At 37.0% G+C, this 23,756-nt stretch overlaps 1 protein-coding gene across 1 annotated transcript in view; it reads right to left on the bottom strand.

Annotated features, from left to right (window-relative positions):
• Positions 1-23,756, bottom strand: part of il1rapl1a (interleukin 1 receptor accessory protein-like 1a) — a 111,649-nt gene that overhangs the window by 75,252 nt on the left and 12,641 nt on the right. Inside the window, exon 2 of the mRNA XM_036571430.1 lies at positions 14,649-14,749. Coding sequence (XP_036427323.1) covers positions 14,649-14,733 — 85 coding nt within the window. The 5' untranslated portion in view covers positions 14,734-14,749. The remainder of the gene's footprint in view (positions 1-14,648; positions 14,750-23,756) is intronic.

The following is a 23,756-nucleotide window of genomic DNA, read 5'->3' as shown; positions in this document are numbered from 1 at the left end:
CTCTCTCTCACTCTCCCTCTCAAACAACTCTCTGTCTCTCTCTCTCTCTCTCTCTTTCTCAGACACACACATACACAGCTCTAAACAGCAGTCATATTCCCTCATTACCTTTGACTACAACATTTTGCATGATTGCATTAAACCAAAAGAAGAGAAACAGAGTGACAGAGAGAAGGAGAGAGGCAGAGCGTGAGCAAAGGAGAGAGAAAAAGAGATACAAAGAAAGAGAGATGGAATAGAAAAAGATCATCACAGACAGAAAGAGAGGCAGAGCAAGAAAGACGTATACAGGTAGAGAACAAAAGAAAGAGTGATAGGCAGAAAGTGATAGAGTTACAGAGAGAGGGAGAGAGAGCTCTATAAGCCATTAGCTTAAGTAATTTTTTTTGCATCCTCATTAGCTTTGTTCCTATTTAAATGCTCTATGTGATTGATAATTTTTCTACTTGAAGTGATGACTCCTCGCTCTTACTGTGCAAACAATAACTCTTCTATAACTCTTAGAGCCAGCGCAGTGTGTTTGAAATCTTGAGTCATCCAGTGGAGAGGAGACAGTATCAGAAATAAATGTTTTTGTAGAAATCCATTCCCCCAGCTCAGATACGAACAACTGTACATGACTTTAATATCTGCTTTACTGCAGTGTTTAAATAAATACAAGCCATGTGGCCATATCTGGTTTGAAAATATAAACATGGAGAGAAACTCAACATCACAGGTTTGATGCATAATGAATAGAATTGTTCAGCCACATAACCCTGTTCCACTTTAACACAATCATGCTTGAGGAAAAGTGTACATTTTTGACCCGAGCTACTCTTCAAAAACAGTAATCGTAGTGGACCACAACGTGGGCTTTATCTACTGGGTCATGTAACCAGCTGGCAGAAAAACAGCTGTACCAAGACAATGAAGAAGGAAAAAGGTCTAATATTTCCAATTTAAGCCAAACTGTTTACATTGCTGATTATATAATTGACAGGAATTTGAGAATGCTGCCGCCAAGGACATTCTCAATTTTTTCAAAATTATGAGGTTTGTTTTACTCTCCAATGACTGAAGTTGACATTTACATAATTTCCATAATTCAGTATTGAACCTGGAAGGGGAAACGAAGAGAAAGGAAAGCGCAGGTTTGGTTTCAAGCCATTTCCTCGTTAATTCTCCTTCAAATTGGCCTTAACAAGCTCTGAATAAATATTCGTCCTCCAACGCTCGTCCATAATCAATTATGAAATATGCTAATCTAACGCTGCTGGCCATGAGTTATCATGTTACTGTCACTAATTGGAGGTCATTCCCTCCCTGGGGTTCTGCTAACCTTCCCTTTCTCTCTCTCTATTCATCCCTTGTCTTTTCCTTCTCTGTCTCTTGCTCTCTCTCTTTCACATTTGGTGATGAAAACAAGCTCATTTCAAAGGAGGACCAGGGTATGTATGAATTACGCAATTACTTACCCATTAACAGCCTTTGGGGCCTTAATAAGCCTGGTACAATGTCTTGCACTTGTACTGTATTTAATGTGTGTATAATGTACTTGACAGTTATTACTTTAAAGATAAACTAGTGGATCTCAGTATATTTCTGGGAACGGCAGGAAATGGTACTCAACTCGAGAGCTGGCTTCACAACCTATGTACTGATATCTATTATGAGAATAAAAAAAAAATTAAAAAATATATATATTATAAGAATAGATAGGCTAGGAGGCTACACTGAAAACATGATGCATGAAACTTATTTGATTCAAGTGTGTATAGCACTGAAATGTTGACAATAATTCTGTTGATGTAATATACTTTTTTCATGTGTAAATATACCAAAATAAAAATATTGTGATATCAACACCAATTTAAACACGATAAAAATACAGATTACTGATAATATTGGCTAATATTTTACACGGTCAAAATTTAAACACTAAAAGTTTCAGTTAAAATGTGCTTTACTGACTGATGCATCTTCTCAGCTTGTGGAACGTTCTTGGAAAAAAAAAACATTTAAGTGACCTTTCTATTTTTCTGTAATGAACTGTTTTAAAATGATCAGTTAGGCTCTAGAAATGATGTACACATTACTGTGTGCAAATTACTTCAGTTGTCTTTAAACAAGTTGTGAGACATGTTAACATTCTATTTGCAACTCTATTTGTTCTTTTATTTTTAGAAAGCTGTGTTCTGATGAGTGACATAAGACTAGAATTGGCAGCAATAAGACACAAATTAAGCACACATACAGACAAACATAGAGGAATGTGAGGATATGCATTGTGAAAGGTGTTTAGGTTGGGTGTAGTGTATGTGTGTTTCTGGGGAAGTTTCTGTGTCTTTTCTTTGTTTTCTTAGTGTAAGTAGGTTAACCATTTCCAGTACGTTCTGGAAATATACTTTTGATACATTTACTTTGTCACACTTTAAGTCTACAATCTAGTTAGTTGTGTACTGTAGTTTGCTACTTTACTACAATACATTTCCATTTTCTCTTACTCTTATAATTCTGATCCATAACTTTATGGATGGTTATGAACACTGTGTATGGTTATGCTCTGCATACCACAAAGACAATTGATGTAATTACTTGTAATGCACAATGTTTCCATCATATTACAGCGAAGTTATCTATGTGTACCTAGTAGAATGTCTGGTCAATTTCTGCATATGATGGCAATAAGAGAAAGGTAGCTGCAGTATAAATACTGTGTACAACTCACAGTTTATTTTATAGTCCTATTACCACAGTATTACAGAGAACTTAGTAGTAAACATACCTATTGATATGGATACTGCAATAAAGTCACTTACTCTGTCTTCTTCTATACTTTTCTATCATCATGTACGCATATCTTCTATCGCATATCTATAATTCTTAACTAAACTTGAAATGTACCTGGTATTTCTCACACTAGTTACTCTGTGCTTGCATACTGAACTTTTACTACATATTTGTCATTAATTTATAAGTAGGTACTACTGATATACCTGGTATGCAAAGTATTGACTAGAAAATTACTTATTAGTAATATATAGTGCACATACCAATTAAAATTAACTACATAGTTACTGTAAAATAAACCGTACTGTTAAATAAAGTGCTATCACATCATACGACAAAAATAAGAAATATATCTTTGTTATGCAAATCTTTCATATCTTACAAATACATTTTTTCTCAGGTGTATTTATTGAGTACAAAGTCAAAAGACAGTATGTGTGTACTGGATATTTGCACTGGAAATATATGAAATAACAAAAACAAAAGTGTCTGAATACTTGTTTCACCTCACTGTGGACTATCACACTCTTCAAGGGTATTTTAAGTAAAGAAAATAGTTCTATATAGAACCATGAACACTCAAAGAACCCTTTGCATGATTAAAGAGTTCTTTGCCAAAGCGTGTTGTATATGGTTCTATATAGAACCCTAAAGCGTTCTGTATAGCATCAGAAAGGGTTCTTTTATTGTTATAGGCTTAACATCACAACAACAGAAGAACCCTTTTGGTGCTATATAAAATCCTTTTAAAAAGGTGGTATATAGAATCATGTACAGCACTTTCTGCAACAATCTGAGGAAACCTATCATGATGGAAAGAACCATTTAATCATACAAAGGGTTGTCTGAGTGTTCATGGTTCTATATAGAACTATTTCCTTTTTTAAAGAACCATCTCTTTTAAGTGTGTACAGTTAAATTCACTGTACATTCCTAGGTCTTCAGCACTAAACATGGTGCTGATGTGCGTGTGTCAGTGAAAGAGAGAGAGAGAGAGAAAGTGAGAGAGAATGAGACACAGAAACACAGACAGACAGAGAGAGGGAGAATTGTGGGTGTGTATGTGCGTGTTAGCTGATATGAAATGTCAGGAAATACAGCCCATTTTATTGATATGAAAAGTCACTCACTCAGTCAGAACTGCACATAATTAAATGTCACAGCCTTCAAAAACAAAGAGAGAGAAAATAGGATGACTGGAGTCAGCTGTGGTTAAAACGGTAAAGACAATGCATGTCACAATAAGAAAAGTATTTGATATCTTGATAAACTATTTGCGCAGTGAAAGTTTCACTACATTTTTTTCTGAGAGACTAAATACTGGTGTACAGTGAATCTTCTCAGAGCTGACCTATTTAGTGCAGATGCAGCTTCAGTAACTGCGTAAAAGGCTCACTGGTTTGGAATTCAGAGACCTAGCAGATTATTCAGTCCAGCAGAGTTTACACTTTAATTTGATGCTGTTGATTAAGTCCACTCTATCGCTACTGTTTAACCTTTAGAGGTCCAGAAAAGTTTTGCTACGTTATAAAATCGTAATTGCAAAATTAAGTGATGAATGTTTATTTATTTATATAATATTTAGTTTCGTAAACTTTACTTTTACATGGGATTTACATTCGTATCTACACTTCTTAGGGTTTTGTTGATGTCAAAATAATTACAAAAACAGTAAAAATGTGAAAGACTTTTTTTCTTTCTAAAAAAACAAGACTAAACACACAACAATAACTATTCTTCAAATTCACATAATAATTAAATACCCCCTTCTACTTAGGAATGCAAATGTGGTATTGATTGAAGACTTAGAATCTTTTCTTTTCAGTGGGCTTTTAGAGAGGTAACTAAATGTTATGCATTTGTTATCATGTGCAATAATTGAGACTTTTAAGTGTTAAAGTAGTGATGCTGTTTACGGTTTCTACATATATTTTTCTTTCTCTCCTTCATGCAGCCCAAGGCCAAATAAAGAAAGCTGGTAGTGTGTGCAGCACAAAATGGATGTTTGGTTTAGACATTCAACTGCACCCCAATAAAACTGCCATGTTGATTTTGAGTTACAGATTCTCTTTTGGTTTGCATATGGGGATGCGTGTGCATGTGTGTGTGTGTGTGTGTGTGTGAGTGACTGTGTGAGTGTGTGTTCACTCGGCTGGCTCGGTGCCATGCAAATCCAATCACCCAGACCCATAAAGACTGCAGTACATTTCCATTTTTTACTGCTCTCTGTAAAGAGAGAGAGAGAGAGAGAGAGAGAGAGAGAGAGAGAGAGAGAGAAAAGAGAGAGTAAAAAAACAACAAAGAAAAGAAAAAGAGACAATAGACACAGAGAAACATTCAGAAAGAGAGAGAAAGAGACTTCAAGAGAGACAGAGAGAAAGAGAGGAACAGACAGCCAAGAGATAGAAAGAGAAAAAAATAGAAAAAAGAGAGAAAAGAGAACAAGATAGACAAAAGTGATAGAAAGAGAGAGAGAAATAAGTGTGAGAGAGGAGCAATAGTGTGAAAGGAGAAACAAATGAGACAGAGTGAGATAGAAAAAGAGAGAGGGAGAATGACAGAGAGGACAGAAAGCTTATTCACCTATGTGCATTTATATTGCTGGTGGAGCACAGATGTCTGTGCATCACTAAAATGTATCTGTAATATGTTCGTTGTTGTAGTTAAAGCTTTCATTTCACAGCAGTGGCTCTGATGTCTGGCCCCCTGCTGATCTATTAAATTCTCCTGATAAGCGAGTTTCAGAACATTCAGCTTTCCGGCAAGCTCTAATCACAAAAATCTTAATTTGAATGCGTCCGTGTACTTCCACTTTGTCTCAATATGAATATATGAGGGAAAGTGAGGATATCTCCATGGTAACCCCCTGGAACCACAAAGCCTGGCTCTTCTCCCTCTCGCTGCCCTTTCCTCAACCTCGACCTGACCACCATTGACCTCTGAGGAACAAGTTTTCTCTGCGACAATGCATCCACTGTTTGTCCCAAATCTTTTCCCATACCTCTCGCCCACTCACCTCCGTCGCCATGGTGGCGGGAATCTGAGAAGTCTCATCGGGCGAGCAGGTGGCTCTGAGGACCAGGGAAGGGAGGAGCGTTCTTTTTTCTGAACACATTTGAAGTGGAAAACAGAAAAATTCAACTCTCTGTTGAATGAAGAAGGAAAAAGGGGGATTGTATGCTTGTGTGCTGTGTTTGGGGTCTTTCATTGCCAGAGGAAAGCACAGGTCCACAGGTCAGAGTGACGTGACGGGAAGCAAAAAGAAAAGGACCTGAGAGAAAGCACTGGAAGGAGCGAGAGAATGAAAGAAAATCCTGAGGCCAGAGCACCAGCTAATCCATCATTAGCATTTGGAAAAACGAGAGACGGCAAGAAAGGCTTTGAGATTGAGAGAATACAGTGGAGTTAATGACATGGGATGGGCATATACAATGTGTGTGTGTGTGTGTGTGTTGTAGCAGAGTGTCAGTCTGCATTTAATTGCAGTTTCTGTCATTTACTCCATGACACTCATGCACTAGTGCTTATTCACTTGCTAATGTATGCAAACACATCACATCCATCAGTAGATATGCAGCTTCAAGGCGTTTAGACTCACACTGAATTATTTTTGTCTCTCACTTTGTGCATCACAATGACAGTGGAACTCGATTTTTCTTTTTTTTTTAGGTTTATATATTATTTCCCAGTTATTACCAGTCAGATGACCCTTACATACATAAATGCATATTTATATGCATACACCAGAAATGGGGACCTGAATCAGTGACTCAGACCAGAGCTGCAATCGAGTTGCATGTTGACCTGACTTCTTACTTGCCTATAAATCAGGATCACCAACCTTAATGCAGTAAATGAATGCAACCTTTCATTTCGAACCTTACATATGGACCTGTTAGTTTTGCTACACTCGCACGCAGTCACACTGACTTGCCTCTTTCCTTTAAACACTCCATTTATTGCGCATTGCACTGCAGTTGCATACCTAAGACTGAAGGTTTTTCTATAATAAAAGGCCTTATTTGAGACTTGATTCAGACTCAAACTCCAGAGACTCCAGACTTGAATCGTTTGTTGTTCATAACTCACCTAAAGCAACTTATGAACATTTATGTCATAGACTACATGTCCAAAAGTTTGTAGACACCTTCTCCTTGAGCGTTTCTTTTGAAATCAAGAGTATTAACAGGGGGTTTGTCCCCCTCTTTGCTGCAGAAACAGCCTCTACTCTTCTGGAAAAGCTTTACATTAAATGTTGGAACCCAGACACACAGGGCTTGATGTGATCTCATAACAACAATGTCAGAGGGAGACCATAAAGAATTTGTAGGCAGGACTATAGACTTATTAAAGTGAGAACAAACTTACTGTAAAGTTTCTAAACCAATTCAATGCCTTGTGAAGCTGGAGCTCAAAAGAAGGGAGCAACAGTACACTCATCAACATTTTCCACCAGACACCAAGCTGTTAGCACATGGATGTAAAATAAGTTAGCATGAGAGAAACGTCCCCTCAAAACTCCAATTAAGCATGTAGATGGGTCATATTTGCAGAAAACAAAATGGTTCAGTTAGCTAACAGTTCTTTGCTTGCTAGCTTGTACTGGACCTTAAAAAAGCTCAGATTTAAGGCATTCAGCCACAAAAGCAGTGGTGAGGTCAGGTACCAACATTGGATGTTTTATTATGGACTACAGATTTCACTCCAAATTATCCCAAATGTATTGGATGGTGTACCATCACTCCAGAGAACACAGTTCCACTGCTCCACAGCCCAATGCTTTTTAGCCCTCTAGCTGATGCTTGGCAATAGGCATGTTGCCCCAGAGTGTCCCAGAGTGCTCAAGTGAGCAATGGGTGCACCTTAAAGTAGCTGAATTTTCTAATTAGAAGGTGTGCCTGGATCATTTTGGAAATATAGTGTAAAAAGGTGTGATGACATTCAGATGTAACAGTCAAATAAGAGATTATGAAGTGTTTAGATTATTAATTTAATGATAATTATGGAGTGATGAGGACTACCTTGCTATATTTAATAAGACGTTTAGGATAGAAATACTGAGCAATATTTTTTCAGCTGTTTTTTTTTTCACTTGAATAACCATTAGAAATCACAGTTATTACAAGTGATAAGAATAGCATTTAAAGAATAGTAGTTGCAATTTTATATTAATTTATTTCTCACTTGTAGCTCATTGAAACAAGCACAGAAATGCTGGAGAACATGTAACTATGTAATTACATTTGAATAGTATATATTCTAGACTCTAGACCTTTAAGAGAAACATGGAGGAAATCTTCAGGCAGATAAAGTTCAATAAGTTTAATATCTTATCAAATGAACCTTCTTATTTATGAAACAGCTGATACAGTGATAACACTAAGTAGATAAGTATTACTCTGGGAAAAAGTCCATATCATCCATCTACACACTCCTCACCCACATATAGACACACACACTCTAACCAACAGAGGAGTGGGTGGCATGTCACAATATTGCTAGACATTTTACTTTTTCTTCTTAAAAAAAGCTATTTGACAAGTTACTGAAGAATACCAATCCAACTGGCAGCACAGGAGGACTCTATGTGAAAAAGTCCCTGAAAGAATGAAAGGAGAAATGAGTGTGAGAGTGAAGAATGTATTCTGAAGGGTTTGTGTCCCCTCCTTTTTCCCTTAAGCAATTCTACTTCTTTGAGAAGTGCCTGAGCATCATTCCATCACTTAAATCTCTAAATAGAGGTTGCCGTGCACTCCACATCCACTTCCACACAACCTGCCATGAAAGAGCCAATCAGAGCGTGACTTTCCATCCACTTATCACAAAAAGCACCAATCAGAGCATGACCCTGACCAATCTGCACAATAAAGTCTTTGAAGACCTGTCGGAGGAATCCTTGATGTTCTGAGAGTTTGTGTATATGCTTGGGGTGTGAGGGAGTGTGTCTGCTTGGAGCACAAAAGCGCACACATGCACACTTGTTTTTATACAAAGTCAGGATACGGGGTCCTAAATTTTTCAGTTCACCGTTTGCTTTTATTATAGCTTCCTTTCTTTTCAGGAGGCTTGCTTTCAGTTTTAAAAGACGTCTTCAGGAATATTTTTCCACACCTCCAAAGTTCAAGTTGGTTGTATGTTCTGCTTCTCACAGTCCCAAAAATCGCCAACACATTCAGTTATGTTGAGGTCTGGACTCTGGGTTGGTCAGTCCATTGTTCTGAGAGCACCCCAGCAGCATCTTTGCTTGATTTGCAAATTTTCTTCTTTTTTTCTTTATTTTCTTTTCTCAGTAACAACTTTTTGACAGCTACATGTCGTTTCAGATCCATAGTGCTGAGCTGTCTGAAATGATAGACAAAACACCTATGGATTTTTGAGATCTAAAGCAAGACTCAAAGACTAAAAAAAAAAGTTTTAGGTACTGTTTATCTCCTCAGAAATATCTCCAGAAAATGAATGGTTTCTTACACAGTGCTATATGTGGATCATTCAACAAAATCAGTCCAAACTGTGTTTCCACAGTACAAAAAAAAAACAGTAAGTATACAGACTATTTAGAATGGCTATATCATGTTCTATTTATACCCAAGGAATAAACTGAGCAAGTAATAAGCTAAATATACACAAAATCACAATTCTTTGTATTGGTGGGGGTATTCGCTGTCAAAAACCCTAAGCCCTAAATTTCATGTTGTTTGTATTTTCTCAAGGTTTCTTTTTTCTTAAGATATTTTTGAATCCTTTTAACGGCCCTGCACAGTTGCTTCCTAAAAATCTGCAAAAAATAAATATTTCAGCAAACAATTTGATATACCTTAGTTACCTTCTAATTTTTTTCCCAAAAATGACACTCGGGAGTGTTTTTATTTTTATTTTTTTTCTGTCGCTTTTACTTTTCTGCTGTGTGGGCATGGACCACAGTGGGTTGATTGACAGGCTGTGTGTCTAACGTAACCGCTTGGATGGGCGGGCACAGGCAGAATGCAACTGCTGCACCATTTAAGGTGGAACAGGAAAATTCAAACAAGAAGCTGGCCAGTTTCAAGCTTGTGTTAGTATTATAGAGGAAATGCAAAACCCTCGATTAGTTGGCTAACAAACAGAAATCTGGCTGTAAACAGAACCACTGATAAAGCTGCTACAAGACTGCAGTTTTCAACTTTTTTTCAGAATCTCTCTCTTCAACTTCATACAATTAAAGCCACGTTGATGTGATCCAATGCTGAAGTGCCTCCACCTTAGATTTCTGTTTGTTAGCCAGCTCAAAGATTTTAAGGCATTTTAACCACATTGTTACCACAAAGCTGAAGTCAGCTTCTGCTGTGCCATTTAAGGTGGAACAGGAAAATTCAATAACTCCAAAATGATCTGAATATGAGCTGGATGAACATTGTACTGGCAAGTTACTCCCTTTTTTGGGGGGTGAAGGTGCCTTGCAGACAATGGGAGAAAGGCTGCTAGGGGTCTCAGTTAATGTTAACATCACTTAATGTTAGCCAACATTAATGTAAGGTTAGCAAGCTACATTACATAACAAAATTAGCTAACGTTAGCCTGCAATTTTTTTTACATTTTCATGCTAGCTTCATGATTGAACTGTCGAATGACAACATTGACTGTTATTTAATAATAAAGATTTACCATCTTATCGTCCAGAGTGCCTCCAGTTAGTTTCAAGGAAGCAAATCCAGAGAAGTATTGAGCTCAATTTTCAAATGAGTCAGCAATAAAAGCTTGGCACAAACTCTTGTACCATAACATTTCCAGTAAGAAGGAAAAATACTGTGCTGGGCTTTACAAGTGAAGTTGAAAGTTTTAGATTTATGATGAGTTTAATTTTAAATTAAACAAACACACACACACACATTTTATAAGCCACACATCTTCCTGGGTCACGGGGGTGTATGAGTTATGGTCAAAATCACCTAAAATGATCACTTATTATAAATAAAGAAATACTCACTACCAAAACTTTAGATAAAGTCTGGTAGTGCCATGAGTGTTTTTGCTGTGACATACTGGAATGTTCATCGTTTATTTTAATAAAATAAAGATAATTAAGGTGTAGGATCATTCAAAGCCACACAATTTTAGTCCAAGTGAGTTAGTTCAAGTCAATAAAGTCCAAAGTCTAAGATGGGTTTGAACTCTGACATCGAACCAATTCAGCAGAATAATCCATATACATAAGTACTTGTATTTAACAGAATTTTTCTATGCCTAATGCAAACCCTGACCTTAAAGGAATACTCCAGCATTTTTCCTTGTAATCTCTTCCTGTAGCAAATGGTTTATTAACACAGACAATAATTTCAATACTTAGACAAGAGCAGAAAACCTGTTGACTCAAATCATGCTTATATTAGAAGCAAATGGGCAGGTTCTGAACCCTCCCTTAGGCCTCTATTGCAAGTTTTTAGTCAACAGATTTAGTCAACAGATTGTTGTGGTATCTGATTATATGTTACAGATGTGTCAGATATAGATATCATGGAAAAACACTGGACTATTTCTTTAGATTCTGTAAACAAATGTATTTGCTCTTTTAGTTTTAGAAAATGAAACATAGCTTTTGTAAAAAGTGCCTTGGACTGTTTTTGTTGGCATGGTAAGTCAGCTTTTTTAGGTTTTCCTCTGAAGTTCTGAAAATATATACAAAAAACAAACACACAAGTTTGCAGCAGAGCACAGGTCTGCAAGAGAGCAGACCCAGCCATCTGTTAGAGGTGTTACTCTGTTGCCAGAGTGTGTTTGTGTGTGTGAGAGAGAGTGTATGTGTGTGTGTGTTGGGGTGAGTGGATGAGAAGGAAAGGGAGCATGAAATGAGTGCCAAGGCCACCATGTACTCCAGATAATGAGGTGCAGGAAGATGCTGAGAGATGAGAAGCACAGTTTGCTTTTTCACTTGAAAAAAAATGCATTTCACATCAAAACCTCAAAGCTCTGTGGCCTCCACACAGAACTTGTAGAGTTAGGCAAATGACTCAAAAGATTCAGAGTACATACTGACTTGCCAGATTATTAGGAATTTTGTATCTACACCCATGGCATAACTATCTTATGGGGGCCTGGTTACAGCTTGGGTTGCTGGGAAGCATGGTTTCCTGACCTCACATTCAACTGCCTAGTTAACAGCACTGGTAAAGGCTGATTAACAAGAGTTCTATCCTTTACAGCAGTAGCAGTACATGTCTGGGGTGAATGGCTGAACACTGTTCTTAATGTTTTTCCAAAGCAAACCTTGTTTTACTACAGTCAATTGTTCTGCTTATCTAGCTTGCTATAGCTCAGTAAGGAGCCTACACTAGGAACACAGCTCAGCTAAGTACCTACAATCTGCAGGAACAGAATGACAATGTAGGAAAAAACAGTTCTCTGTGCCTTCAGTGATGGTAAGCGAAAGCATCCAGTGGTTGCATACAGTTGTGTAAATGTTGCCATTGTAACAGCGATGATTGTGGTGGTTACTTTTATCTGTTTAAGGTTAAATAAAAAAAGCATGTGGATGAAAGAAGCTTTTGGTTTCATCCTCAATAATAAGAGCACAAGGTCAATAATATTTTGTAATATTTTCTTTGGCATTCTGAGTAGTCAGAAATCTGAGGGGGGCCTGGCTTCCGAATGAGAAGTCACTGTCCCTCTAAGGATCCCCCATAGCTATGCCCATGATTTACAAACAATGGCCATTTTGTCAGGTATTCTTAATATATAGGTGCCCTTTGTAGGTTTTCAATTACTGATTAATAGCCCATCTGTTGCTATTTATCAGCCTTCTTCTACCCTGTCCAACAATGTAAAGGGACTACCATAGGACCAGTGCGGATATTTTTTGGGTAGAGGGAGGCTCATAAATTGTGTAGCAACAGATGGGCTACAATCAGTTATTGTGCACCTACAAAAGGCACCTATATGCTAAGAGTACCAGATAAACTATTTGCATAGAAAATCGTTACCTACAGAAGACAGAAACTGATACCTTTATGAGGCCTTGATAAGTATGCAGTCTTATGAAACACGCAACATTCAATAACAAAAATCTCGTGCCCACAGAATAGCAATATTTGTGTTTTTCATTCTAAACACTCCATTCTCTTTTATGTGCAGTGCAAGTTGCAGCTTTCTAAGGTCTCTTTGAGGTTATTAATACACAGACACTCAGAAGTCTTACGCAAACACTGAATTTAGAGACTTCTGGGGACTTTTTTAGAATTCACTAAGGACGTATTGTGTGCGTATAAGAAAAAGGAGGTCACATATTCTGTCACCTTAGCAAACTTCATCAACCATCTCTGTTCACAGACTATATAAGTCTATTCCCCACACATTAATGTATCGTCACTCTTTGAACAAAGCCTGGCACTTCACATATAGCTTTTTTTATCATAATTTGAATGTGCCAGTTGCCCTTTACAAAGTGTTGACATTTCATGATGAACAGGTCAATATAAATGTTTCAGAAGTACTTGGAAAAAAAATCTTGTTGCTTTGACTTTCATTCAATGTTAAGAAAGTCTTTTCTTCCTCTGTAAATTTCCATTTTGGAGATAGTTTTGTTGTAACAGCAAAAATATGCAGGTTCACACCCACAATATCTTGTTTTTGTGAATTGTGGGCTACTGCATAGACTTCCATTAATTTCCTGGAGACTTACTCAAACCATAAACAGAACTACTACTAGCCTAACCCTAACCCTTACCCTATGTTAAACCTTAACCTTACCCTCACTTTAAAATTTAATGATTTACATTGTGGGGACCAACTTCCCCACAAGGAAGAAAGGTCCCCACATTGAATGATGGTATGAACAGGTTTTGGTCCCCACAATGTGGTATAAACCTGGTCTCTCTCTACACACACACACACACATTAGTAGTGTGTACACTATTATAGTGTATATTATAGTGATTACTGCATACTCTGTGGGATCCAAAAGTTTTAGACCAAATTGAGATCTGGCATTGTTTACCATTTAAACTTGGAAACAAACAACAGAATGTTTTTCGAATTTTAAAAATTTAAAATAAAGAAAAGTTATGAGAAATAAAAAGAAGAAATATTCCAGATTTTGCACTATTTCTAGGTCACTATTCAAATTAAAGCACATTTGTGACATTGACCAGTGAGGACTTTGTGAAAAGGTCAGATTTTTTAGTCCCTTCCATTAAAGCATGTATTTAGACAACTCTCAGGTGGATCTGATCTACTTATTAGAGGCTTTTACAAAAACTTGTGGAGACCATGCCAGCTCAAGCTCATGCTGTACCTAAAGCAAAAGGGGGGCATACCAAATTCTAAAAGTGAGAGATTTATGTAAAAAATTTAAAGATTTGACTTAATACTCAAATTGTTATGCTGATATATAATTTGTAATGATACATTTGCATTAAATTAGACAAAACTGCAAAATAGAAGTATTAGTAGCCTCTGATTTTTGGACCATACTGTAAATTTAACCATAACTTCAACCTCTAACTAAGTTATCAAAAGGAAATTGCTTGACTCCAATTTGACTTTATCTTATTTAAAAAATAGAACTGTACTTCTTGACAAGAAAACATTTACTTGTTTTAAATGTGTTTATTGTTCCACATGAATAAAACATCATCAACACATTGACATCAAATGCCAAAAGAGAGTAAATTAAAAGATTAAAAAGTGTGCTGATGTAATATTTAGTCCCCTCAGCTAAATACATGCACACAAAATCATTGCCTAAATTAACATTTAATACATTAATTATGCCCAGTAAACCCTTTCTAATGCCATTGCTTTGATCATTGCAAATTAAATCTACTGTTAGGCCATTATGGCGGGGGTGCTAAAATCGTGACTGACAGCAGCAGGAGAGAGAAAGAGAGAGCAGAAAACAGGCCTACCTGAACCTCTCTTGGACACCACTTTCAGAGTGAATGACACAGAGAGACCAGTAAGCAGAAGCAGCACAGGAATAAGAGCTGTCATCTTCACCTCCTCCAACCTGCAGAGCAAGAGAGAGTGTGTGTGTGTGTGTGTGTGTGTGTGTGTGTGTGTGAGAGAGAGAGAGAGAGAGAGAGAGAGAGATAAGGAGGAAAGAAAGAGAGACAGAGAGAACAAGAGAGATGGGTTATGTATCATTCAGATAGCACGTTTCCACCAACATGCGGCACTCCACTGAAAGACAAATGTGTTTTCCTGTAGGATTTTAGTAGAAACAGGAAGTGAGCTTTCAGCTGTGGAATACAGGAGGGCTCAGACAAGGACGTGCCAGAGTCAACCCGTTTTGCACACAAATCTCTGAGACGTGAGTGTGATGAAAGCACGGGGTTTAGAAACTCTGCTGCGTCATGCTGAGTTCTTGGTAACAGACCTAACCAGGTCACTGGAAAGAAGGGACGGTAGGATCTCTCCTCTGTCATTAAGTGGCCAATTTAGCGCTTATGCTGCTGCATGAAGAATTGAGCACTAAGTGATCTCAGGTCTTGACAATGCTACATAGCACTGGGGCTATTGAGTTCTTGTACCATAACAACCCTGTAGTTTGCTCTAAAATTGGTTAAATTAAATTAAATTAAAATGTTGTGTGCAGGTTTTTAGTATGTTCTCCTAGTTATTGCCATAAACTCTGGTGATACCATATAAGAATCACTTCTGGTTCCCTAAAGAACCTCTTTGCATCTTCACATCTGCAGAATACTAGAAAAAAAAACCCCACAAAAAAGCATAAATCGTGGCTGAAAGTTGGTTAAAAGTTGGTTGAATACTCTGACCTTATATGAGAGTAATACCCTGGCAAAATTTCCTTGAAAGCCTTCACGCAATCAAATTCTACTCTCTTAAAAATGAAGCTGCTAAAAACGGTTCTCTAAAGCAATGCTATAGAGGAACCACTATTGGTTCTCTATATAAAAAAAAAATCTACGAATGCGATATGAGAATGTGAAAGGACTTTTTTCCGAAAGCCACATTTTGAAAATGTGAAATTGTTTTTGATTTATTTATTAGCTAAAATCTTGCTATAACAACATACTGAGTAGGCTCTGATTAAATACAGAGCAGGTGTGTGTGTTTGCATTTATGTGTGCTCAGTGTGAAGACAGCAAAGAAATCAGACCATGAGAAATAAAGCACGCACAATCACTACCATATAAAATGTGCTTCTCTTTAAAGTCCATGAACTAGGGAACTGGGCTGAAATACAAACTAGACAATCGAAAAAAAAATCCTTTTACCAAATATTGAGCAAATTTTGACCAACAATCAGAGGCAATGGCAATAATAATTCACAGTCCATGCAATGCAATCAAGATACAACAAACTGCAGCCTTTAAGAACCAAAATGAATGTTTATATTTTTGCTGTTCATCTACATAATAACTTGAAAAAAATTGAGGGGATTTAACTCTCCAAACAGAAACTGTTCACCTCCACAACTGTTACGCAGTTTACATCTCTTTGAGTAACTTGTCACTCTCTATTCTCATTTTCCTCTACACTGCCCACAGTATACAGTGCTGCTCAGCAGATTTGATTAATCATTAACTACGAGACAGGTGAATGAACTCTCAAAGGACTTTAATATTTAAAGTGTAAAAGCTGGGGCAAGAATCTTACGTATTTTTCTAAAGTCAGTTTGTAGCTGCCTTTCTAAGAACTGAAACATGAAGGAATATCAGAGCAGGGAGAAAGAATATGATACAATTTATGCATGTAAACTACCAAGAGATACAATATAAGGTATGATAAATTTCACAACTTATTTTACATTGGTAAGTCAATAGAAAATGCTTTAAAGTAAATCTGATATAAGTGAGAGGGACTCATGAAATCTCAATTAATCTCAAACTAGAGGAAAACAGAAAAACAAAATACACAACAGCAACAAATACATTGTCAATGTTTCATCTTAACAAAACCATGTATCTCCACAAAAACATTTTATAGGTGAAAGAAACAATGTCCTAAACTTTAATATACACTAATATATTAAATTTATTCTGAATTTCCATTTTTATTGGACACTTTCTAGGGAAATGTTTTTGGGAAATGCCATTTTCAGTAATTCAGTAGTTTTTGAATGGCACATTATTATCAATATTATTAGCTGTAACTTAGAAAATCAGCTCCCACTTTTTTGTGTTCCTTTAATTCCTTTTAAATTCATAGGACACATTGATTTCTGTGGACTACTGAAACCATTGACAGTTTAGAGAGTGTCTACAAATTACAATCATCAATATCCAAACGCAATGATTATCCGATTAGACATATACACAGCACTCATAAAGCACAGATAATGAACTCACCTAAAATCACTATGTTTCATAAAACTGTGCAGTTCTTTTGTTAAATTTTGGTTTAAGACTTGAAATTGTTTTTCCCTTGACTTTATTTAATTATACAACTTTAAAAAGAGAGATAATTCAAAAGTAACAGAAAATAATCAGAACATTAATATTGCAATCATCTGGATTAGGTTACAGTTATGTTTTTTAACTGGTAATCAGTAATCTGTAACGGAATACATTTTTGACTGACTACAATCACAGAGGTGTTGGAATCACTGACTGCATGATATATATGATATACATACACAGTCATCGGTTGGAACATGCAACTGGATGTCAACACTAGGAAGTCATGTGATCTTCCTGTTCCGGGTTGATGTGAACCCTATATTCATATGATAAAAATGTTACAGTAAAGCAGGTCTACCCCCCCTGCAGGAATGAAAAAGAAACACTGAGAGGAAGCAAGGTTCAAAGAAGAATATGTTCTATTTGAGGCCACACTGGACAGTTCAATTACAATACCAACAGCATAAGTTTAGTTAAGGACGATTAAACAAAGGCACTAAGTAAGAAAAAATATTTGGTAGACTATGGATTGGGTTACACATATACAGGATTGTAGTTATAAGAATATAGTAGGTAAGAATGTGAGCTCAAAGCAGGATTACAACTTCAAGTAACATGTTACTTGTAGGGATAGGCAGTCTTGAAGCTCATTCGAAATCATAACAGAAGTTCAAGAGGGATGTAATGACAGACTATTCAATAAAATTTCTGGGGTGAGGCTTTTCATCACAACTGGAGGGTGAATGGCCTATGCAAGCATAACCAAAGTAGTCAAGCAGGGCTAGTTGCCATGTACACTTAAATCTAAAGATTAGCAAATGGAAATATTGCAATTCATCTTTGTTTAGTAATATTTCCTCTTTGTCTTCATTCAGTTGTCACAAGTGAAGCTAAAGAACTATGCTGGAAACCCTTCTTAATTACACAGTAAAGCTGCCTCAGATCTAGAGGTGCAAGGATTCCATGCCAGTAAACTCCTCAATCACAAAGGAAAAAAATACAACATTGTACAGCAATTATACGTTTAGAAGAAAATTCAAAGAGCTGATTGTTTAGTAACTCTTAATGAACACAGGAGCTTTACAGGGTTTATGTGCTGCTCTCTTTCTCTTGCTCTCTCTCTGTATATGTTCTCTCTAGTTGGCAGTCTCTTTAAGGTCCTTATCATCACTCACCCACACAACACCTAAGGGTAGTGGAGAAAGAGAAGACTGAAGAAAGACTGAAGAAACACACAGTAGTATTAGAATTGGTTCATCTATAGCCAAGCCCAAATAACAGACACCCAAATCTTCTGATATCAACTGAAATAAGCAAAACATTTTGGCTTTCTTCCCTGTATTAGCTTGATAGAAGTATGAAAGACTTCGGAAGGGTCCATATTCTACATTTTTTATGAAGTTTATTTTTTTCCACTAATGTCCGCTTAAAGCTGTTGTGTGGTTTCCTATACCAAGAACAGTCACAGTTAATTTTACCTGACATTAACATGCATCCTGGATGATCTGATCATAAGTTAGCAGCACTAGTATGAATAGGGTGCAATGTGTCTTGGAGACACGTTGTGATCCAATCACCCAAACTATCTTTAGAGATGGTCAAAGATGTATATGACCACAAACTTTGTAATATAAACGTGAGATGAATGCGAGGTGTAAATGGCTATACGTCTCGCTGTCCACTTGTGATCAGATCACTTGAGGTGGATGTTAAAGTGTCAAATGTTAACAGGGCCTCAGAAGTAAACAGGCTGTTTTTGTTACTGCAATTTTAAGATGGATATATGTAAAATACCTCTCTTCTGACTGGCAAAGTCTTCAGTAAGCAAACACTCCAGGTTGACATGTATGGAACAAACTGTGAAGTTTGGGCTGAAATAAATGCAGGAAACAACACTGTCTACAGTGACAACACTACTTAAAGACCCCCTGCACTCAGAAATGTGGCTTGTAAATGGTTAACTCCTTTTTAATGGCTTATTTTATCACAATGCGATCCTACATCAAATCTTTTAGCCAACGATCTGATGATTTCCGATACCTCAAAAATTTGGTTTGATACTGGGGTCTGCAGTTGTTATGAAATGATATTGTGGCATCAGAGCACGCCTGAGTTAGTTCAGTTTAGTTATTCTGTTCAGTAGCAGTTAGCCTTTTCTTGTGAGGAGTCTTATTTTGTTGTGCAGGGCTGCGTGCTGAGGTAAACAGTGTGAGCCTAGCACAGGGGTAAAATAATCCTCCTTTCCAGTAAAATAAAGCTTTGCTGAGCATTCTAACACACAGGTCTAACACACTTTTAACAATAAATGGTGTTAAATGCCTGAGTTCATGTAGAACTGCTATTTCACTGACTTTTAACCCTGAAGATCATATATGTATATCCTGGCGGAGACACAAGGAAAGTAACTATAGCTGAGCTAAAGCTTAAAGAAGTGAAGTTAAAGAAGAGCAAGTGTGGATTTTCGTTTATATTATTAGTTTTTTAGCCTATAGGATATTAGCCCATACTGAGACAAATTTACAGCCAAGGTGGTAAAACGTTCAATAAAATGGACATAAATTTTTGGGGCTCCAGAAGTGGTTTGATTTTTTGTTAAAAGGACAAAATGGCTTTTGTTAACATCTGGGTTGCCGACACCTGGCCTAGCAGTAAACAGAGCAGCTTAGCCAGCTAGCAGTGAGAGCCGAGTGCTTTGTTTTTGTGAGCCATTTCTTAGTTATTCAGTTGTAAGCCAAGTTGTTGACAAGATCTACGACTTATCTGAGTTCTTTGAAGAAACCCTCCATGCCACAATATAATGAAATTTCACACAATCAAGTCACTGGCTTCAAGGTGAGCTGACAAGTTTGTGGTATTACCTAAGTATCTTAATTCCCACATATGTTATTTGCAAATGGCAAAGGTCTTGTCTGTCTGTCTGTTATTTTGTATAAAATCAAAATGTTTCCACACCCATGACTTGTTACCAATGGGAGAGAGTAAAGCTTTGTTTTTTTAGCTGCTACTGCTCCGATCACCAGTAGATTGCTGCTGCATCATTAGGCGCTTTAATATGAACACAAGCAAGCAAGGCTTTATTTGGACTGCTACAAGCTTACACTGCATACTGCCACCTACAGCATAGAAGCCCACAGAGAGGAATCATGCATATAATATTGGAACAGGTGGGAAAATAAGAATCACATTGATGACACTGTATTGTTTGCTATTTGGTTGATGCATGGATACAGATCAATGGATTGTTGTGTTCCTGCTTCATATCATTACATAGATTGGTATTTAGGTCAAATGTGCTACCATAGCACAGAGATCACCTTTTTCTTTCCTGGTTCTTTCTCACTGCGTTAGTTTAGTTCTCTACTACCCTTGTTAGTACTAGAAGCTAACATTAGCTTGGCAAGACGTCCTGGGTAATTTCTAAAAACGTTTGGCATAATATTTTCTAGTTTAAAAAAATGTGATTATCAATTATAATGCCCCTGGCCTCCAACCAGCTTGAGCTTTGACCTACTTTTTGTTCTATTATTAGTTTATGTGCTTTTTTTTACATTAACTGTTTTATCGAAGTCTGTACTAAAACTCACATATAAAATAATATACTGAGTACTTGTCATTTTAATGGATGTTACTGCAAACATTCCTGAGCATTCATGAGCTTATTCTGGTGTACATTGTAGATTGTGTAAATCCATGCCTGCTTGTTTTACGTCTTCAAAAAGAGACATTTACATTGTTATACCGGAGTCACTCTGGCATTCAGCAACAGATGCTTTAGAAAACCAGGTTGTATTATAATTTCACGGTTAGATAATTCAACTGACCATCATAACACTTAAGCTGTACAGAAAAAAAATGAAAATTTTACTCAGATAGTAAATCACACACGCCAGAGACAGTGGGGAATTTACTCTATCAAAGCATAGCAGCCTTTAAAAGCCCGAAAATAACCCTATGTTTTAATAGTGAAAGCAAATAAAACATTGTGGGTACATATTACTTAATGTTACTATTTAATAATATTGTTACAGACTCAAATCTGAGCAGGGTAACCTATGTTTTCATGTATGGACCTGATAACTCAAACCACTTTTGCACCACTATCTTCAATAGCACCAGATACTAACATTAGCTTACTGAGAAGGCTAAAACCCTTCAACACACCACCAATTCTGGCTGACTGAATCTCCACTGATGCAAATTTAGAGAATGTGCTGATTTCCTCAGTCTGTTTAAACATAGAGACAGCATGCAGGGCTGTGGTGAGAATGGGTGGGGTTTGAAAAGGGGGAGGGGCAAGGGAGCATTTACAATTTGCATAATCATGTATATTCATAGCTCTTCACATTCTTAATAAGGATTTAGCGATGGCCCTGTGCCATTTTTGGTACTTTGTTATAAAATACATTAAAATATTTAACAATTAATAATTCAACACAGATTCATTTGTTGTGGTTATGAATATGAATGTCAAACATGAATTTAGGTGTCTGTAAAGTGTAACAATTTGTAAAAAGAAACAAACAACAAAAACACAGCAACAACAAAAACATTAACATCTGGGTGCTAAAAATTGTAGCCAGAACTACAGCCTACAAATGGCTGTAGCTCTGGTGGAAAATAAGAACTAAACTGCTACATCTTCCTCAAAGCAAAACAAAGGAATTTCTGCCAAAATCCCAAGCTAAGAACGACACAATACATAATAACCTCTTCACATAGACACACACAGACACATGCACATGAACACACACAGGCATGTTGGCAGGTACAGCTGTGGATGATTGATGTGGTGATTTCACGTTTTAATCCAATTTAAACTCTCCACAGCCCTGAGCCTGACAGTGAACACATTTACCATGCAGTAAATAGAACAGTGCCTCTAGAGGAACAACCACTGCATTATGAACTCTCTCTCACACACACTTACACACCCAGCACAGTGAAACACACACACATACACACATGCATAGTCAAGGACAATCAGACTCTTAAAGCACAGACCATGAAGCAGCAGACAGTGTCCACATTGAGAGCAATCTATATGACAGTCCACAGGGGATGACTGAGAGAGTGAGAGAGCGAAGGAGAGAGAGAGAGAGAGAGAGAGAGAGAGAGAAAACCTTTTGCTGGCCTACATTATTTAGTGTGCCAATTGCAGCTTCCTAAAGCCAGCCAAAGGCATGCTCCAATCTGCCACAAATCAACACTGCTACAGGCTAACAGTGCGTGTATGTGTGTGTGCATGTGTGTGCGCACTCTCATGTAGTGGTGTGGACACTGCAAGGTTAACTGAACCACAGAAAGTGATAGAATTAATTTTTTTTTTTACCAATGTTTCTCAGCAACAGTGCTTAGGGATTCCTGCACTGCAATATTTTGTGTTTCCGCTCCATCTCTATCACACCTGCTTCACCTCATTAGCTAACGAGCAAACCCATCATGAGAAAACGCAAGAGCTTGCATTGACGGGCTTATCCAGAGATTGGAACTGAGGACCAAGTATTGTTGTTACGACTGTTTTGCAAAAGCATGTCTTATTGAAAGTGGTAACTACAACTTTAAAGTGCCATGTTCTACATGCTCAACTTACTTCTATTACTGTTAAAATTTATCATCTGTCTGTAAAGCACTTTGAACTAATACTGATTGAGGTGGAACTACTCAAATATTGAGAGCGCTATCTGGATATTTATTATGTTTAATAACAGGAACACATAAAAAATATACAGGTATTCAATTCAGTGAATTCAGTGAAACACACGGGTTTTGCTTGTATATGTGAATAAGTACATTATAATACACTTAGTTACTCTGAAACGAGTGTCTAAACTTGAGCAAGTTGCCAGCATTCTTAAATAAGATAAGAAGTAGTAAAGGGAATGGCTCTACTTATAACCATGATTCTGTACAGAACCATTGCATGCTTGAATGGTTCTTTTCATGGTAAAATGGTTCTTTAAATTGATGGAGAATGTGTTGTATATGGTTGTATATAGAACCTTTTTGAAAATGGTTCTATATATCACCAAAAAGGTTCTTCTATTGTTATGATGTCAAGGTTGTAACAGCAGAAGAACTGTTTTTGGTGCTATATAGAACCATTTTCAAAAAGGTTCTATATAGAACCATATACACCACATTATCCACCAATTTGAGGAACCATCTCACCATGAAAAGAACCATTTAAGCATGAAATGGTTCTATATAGAACAGTTTTAAATAGAACAAAGCAGTCTGCGTTGAAACACTCCTTATAATTTCAAAGTGAATGGGTCGACCTAAACTGCTGTAGGCTGAGTTGGTGGGCATATGTAAATGCATTGATTTGGTGACTGTGACTAGGAAGTAATGGTATGTATTTAGCGTTCCATGATATGGGCCCTTCAGTTGCTCATAAAATCTTGCCAATTTTAAAGCTGCACCATTACTTAGCATCTGCCAGGGCAGCAAATCCAATATTAAATTAGCTGGCGTCACTCTCATGCGAAATTAAACTGTGTGTAACAAATGTGGTTTTTGTTGCACGTTGTTGCAAAGATCATAAGTACAGCAAGAAAGCATGAACATGCAAGGTCAGTCATTTATTCAATTTTAGTTTGTATGATTAGCCACAATGAGCACTGCAAGCTTTAGACACATAGCCTCCATTAC

The sequence above is a fragment of the Colossoma macropomum genome, unplaced genomic scaffold (genome assembly GCF_904425465.1).
Source record: "Colossoma macropomum unplaced genomic scaffold, Colossoma_macropomum, whole genome shotgun sequence".
In the NCBI taxonomy this organism is placed as follows: Eukaryota; Metazoa; Chordata; class Actinopteri; order Characiformes; family Serrasalmidae; genus Colossoma; species Colossoma macropomum.
Note: the sequence above shows the minus strand (reverse complement) of the source record. Positions and strands in the feature narration are given on the sequence as shown.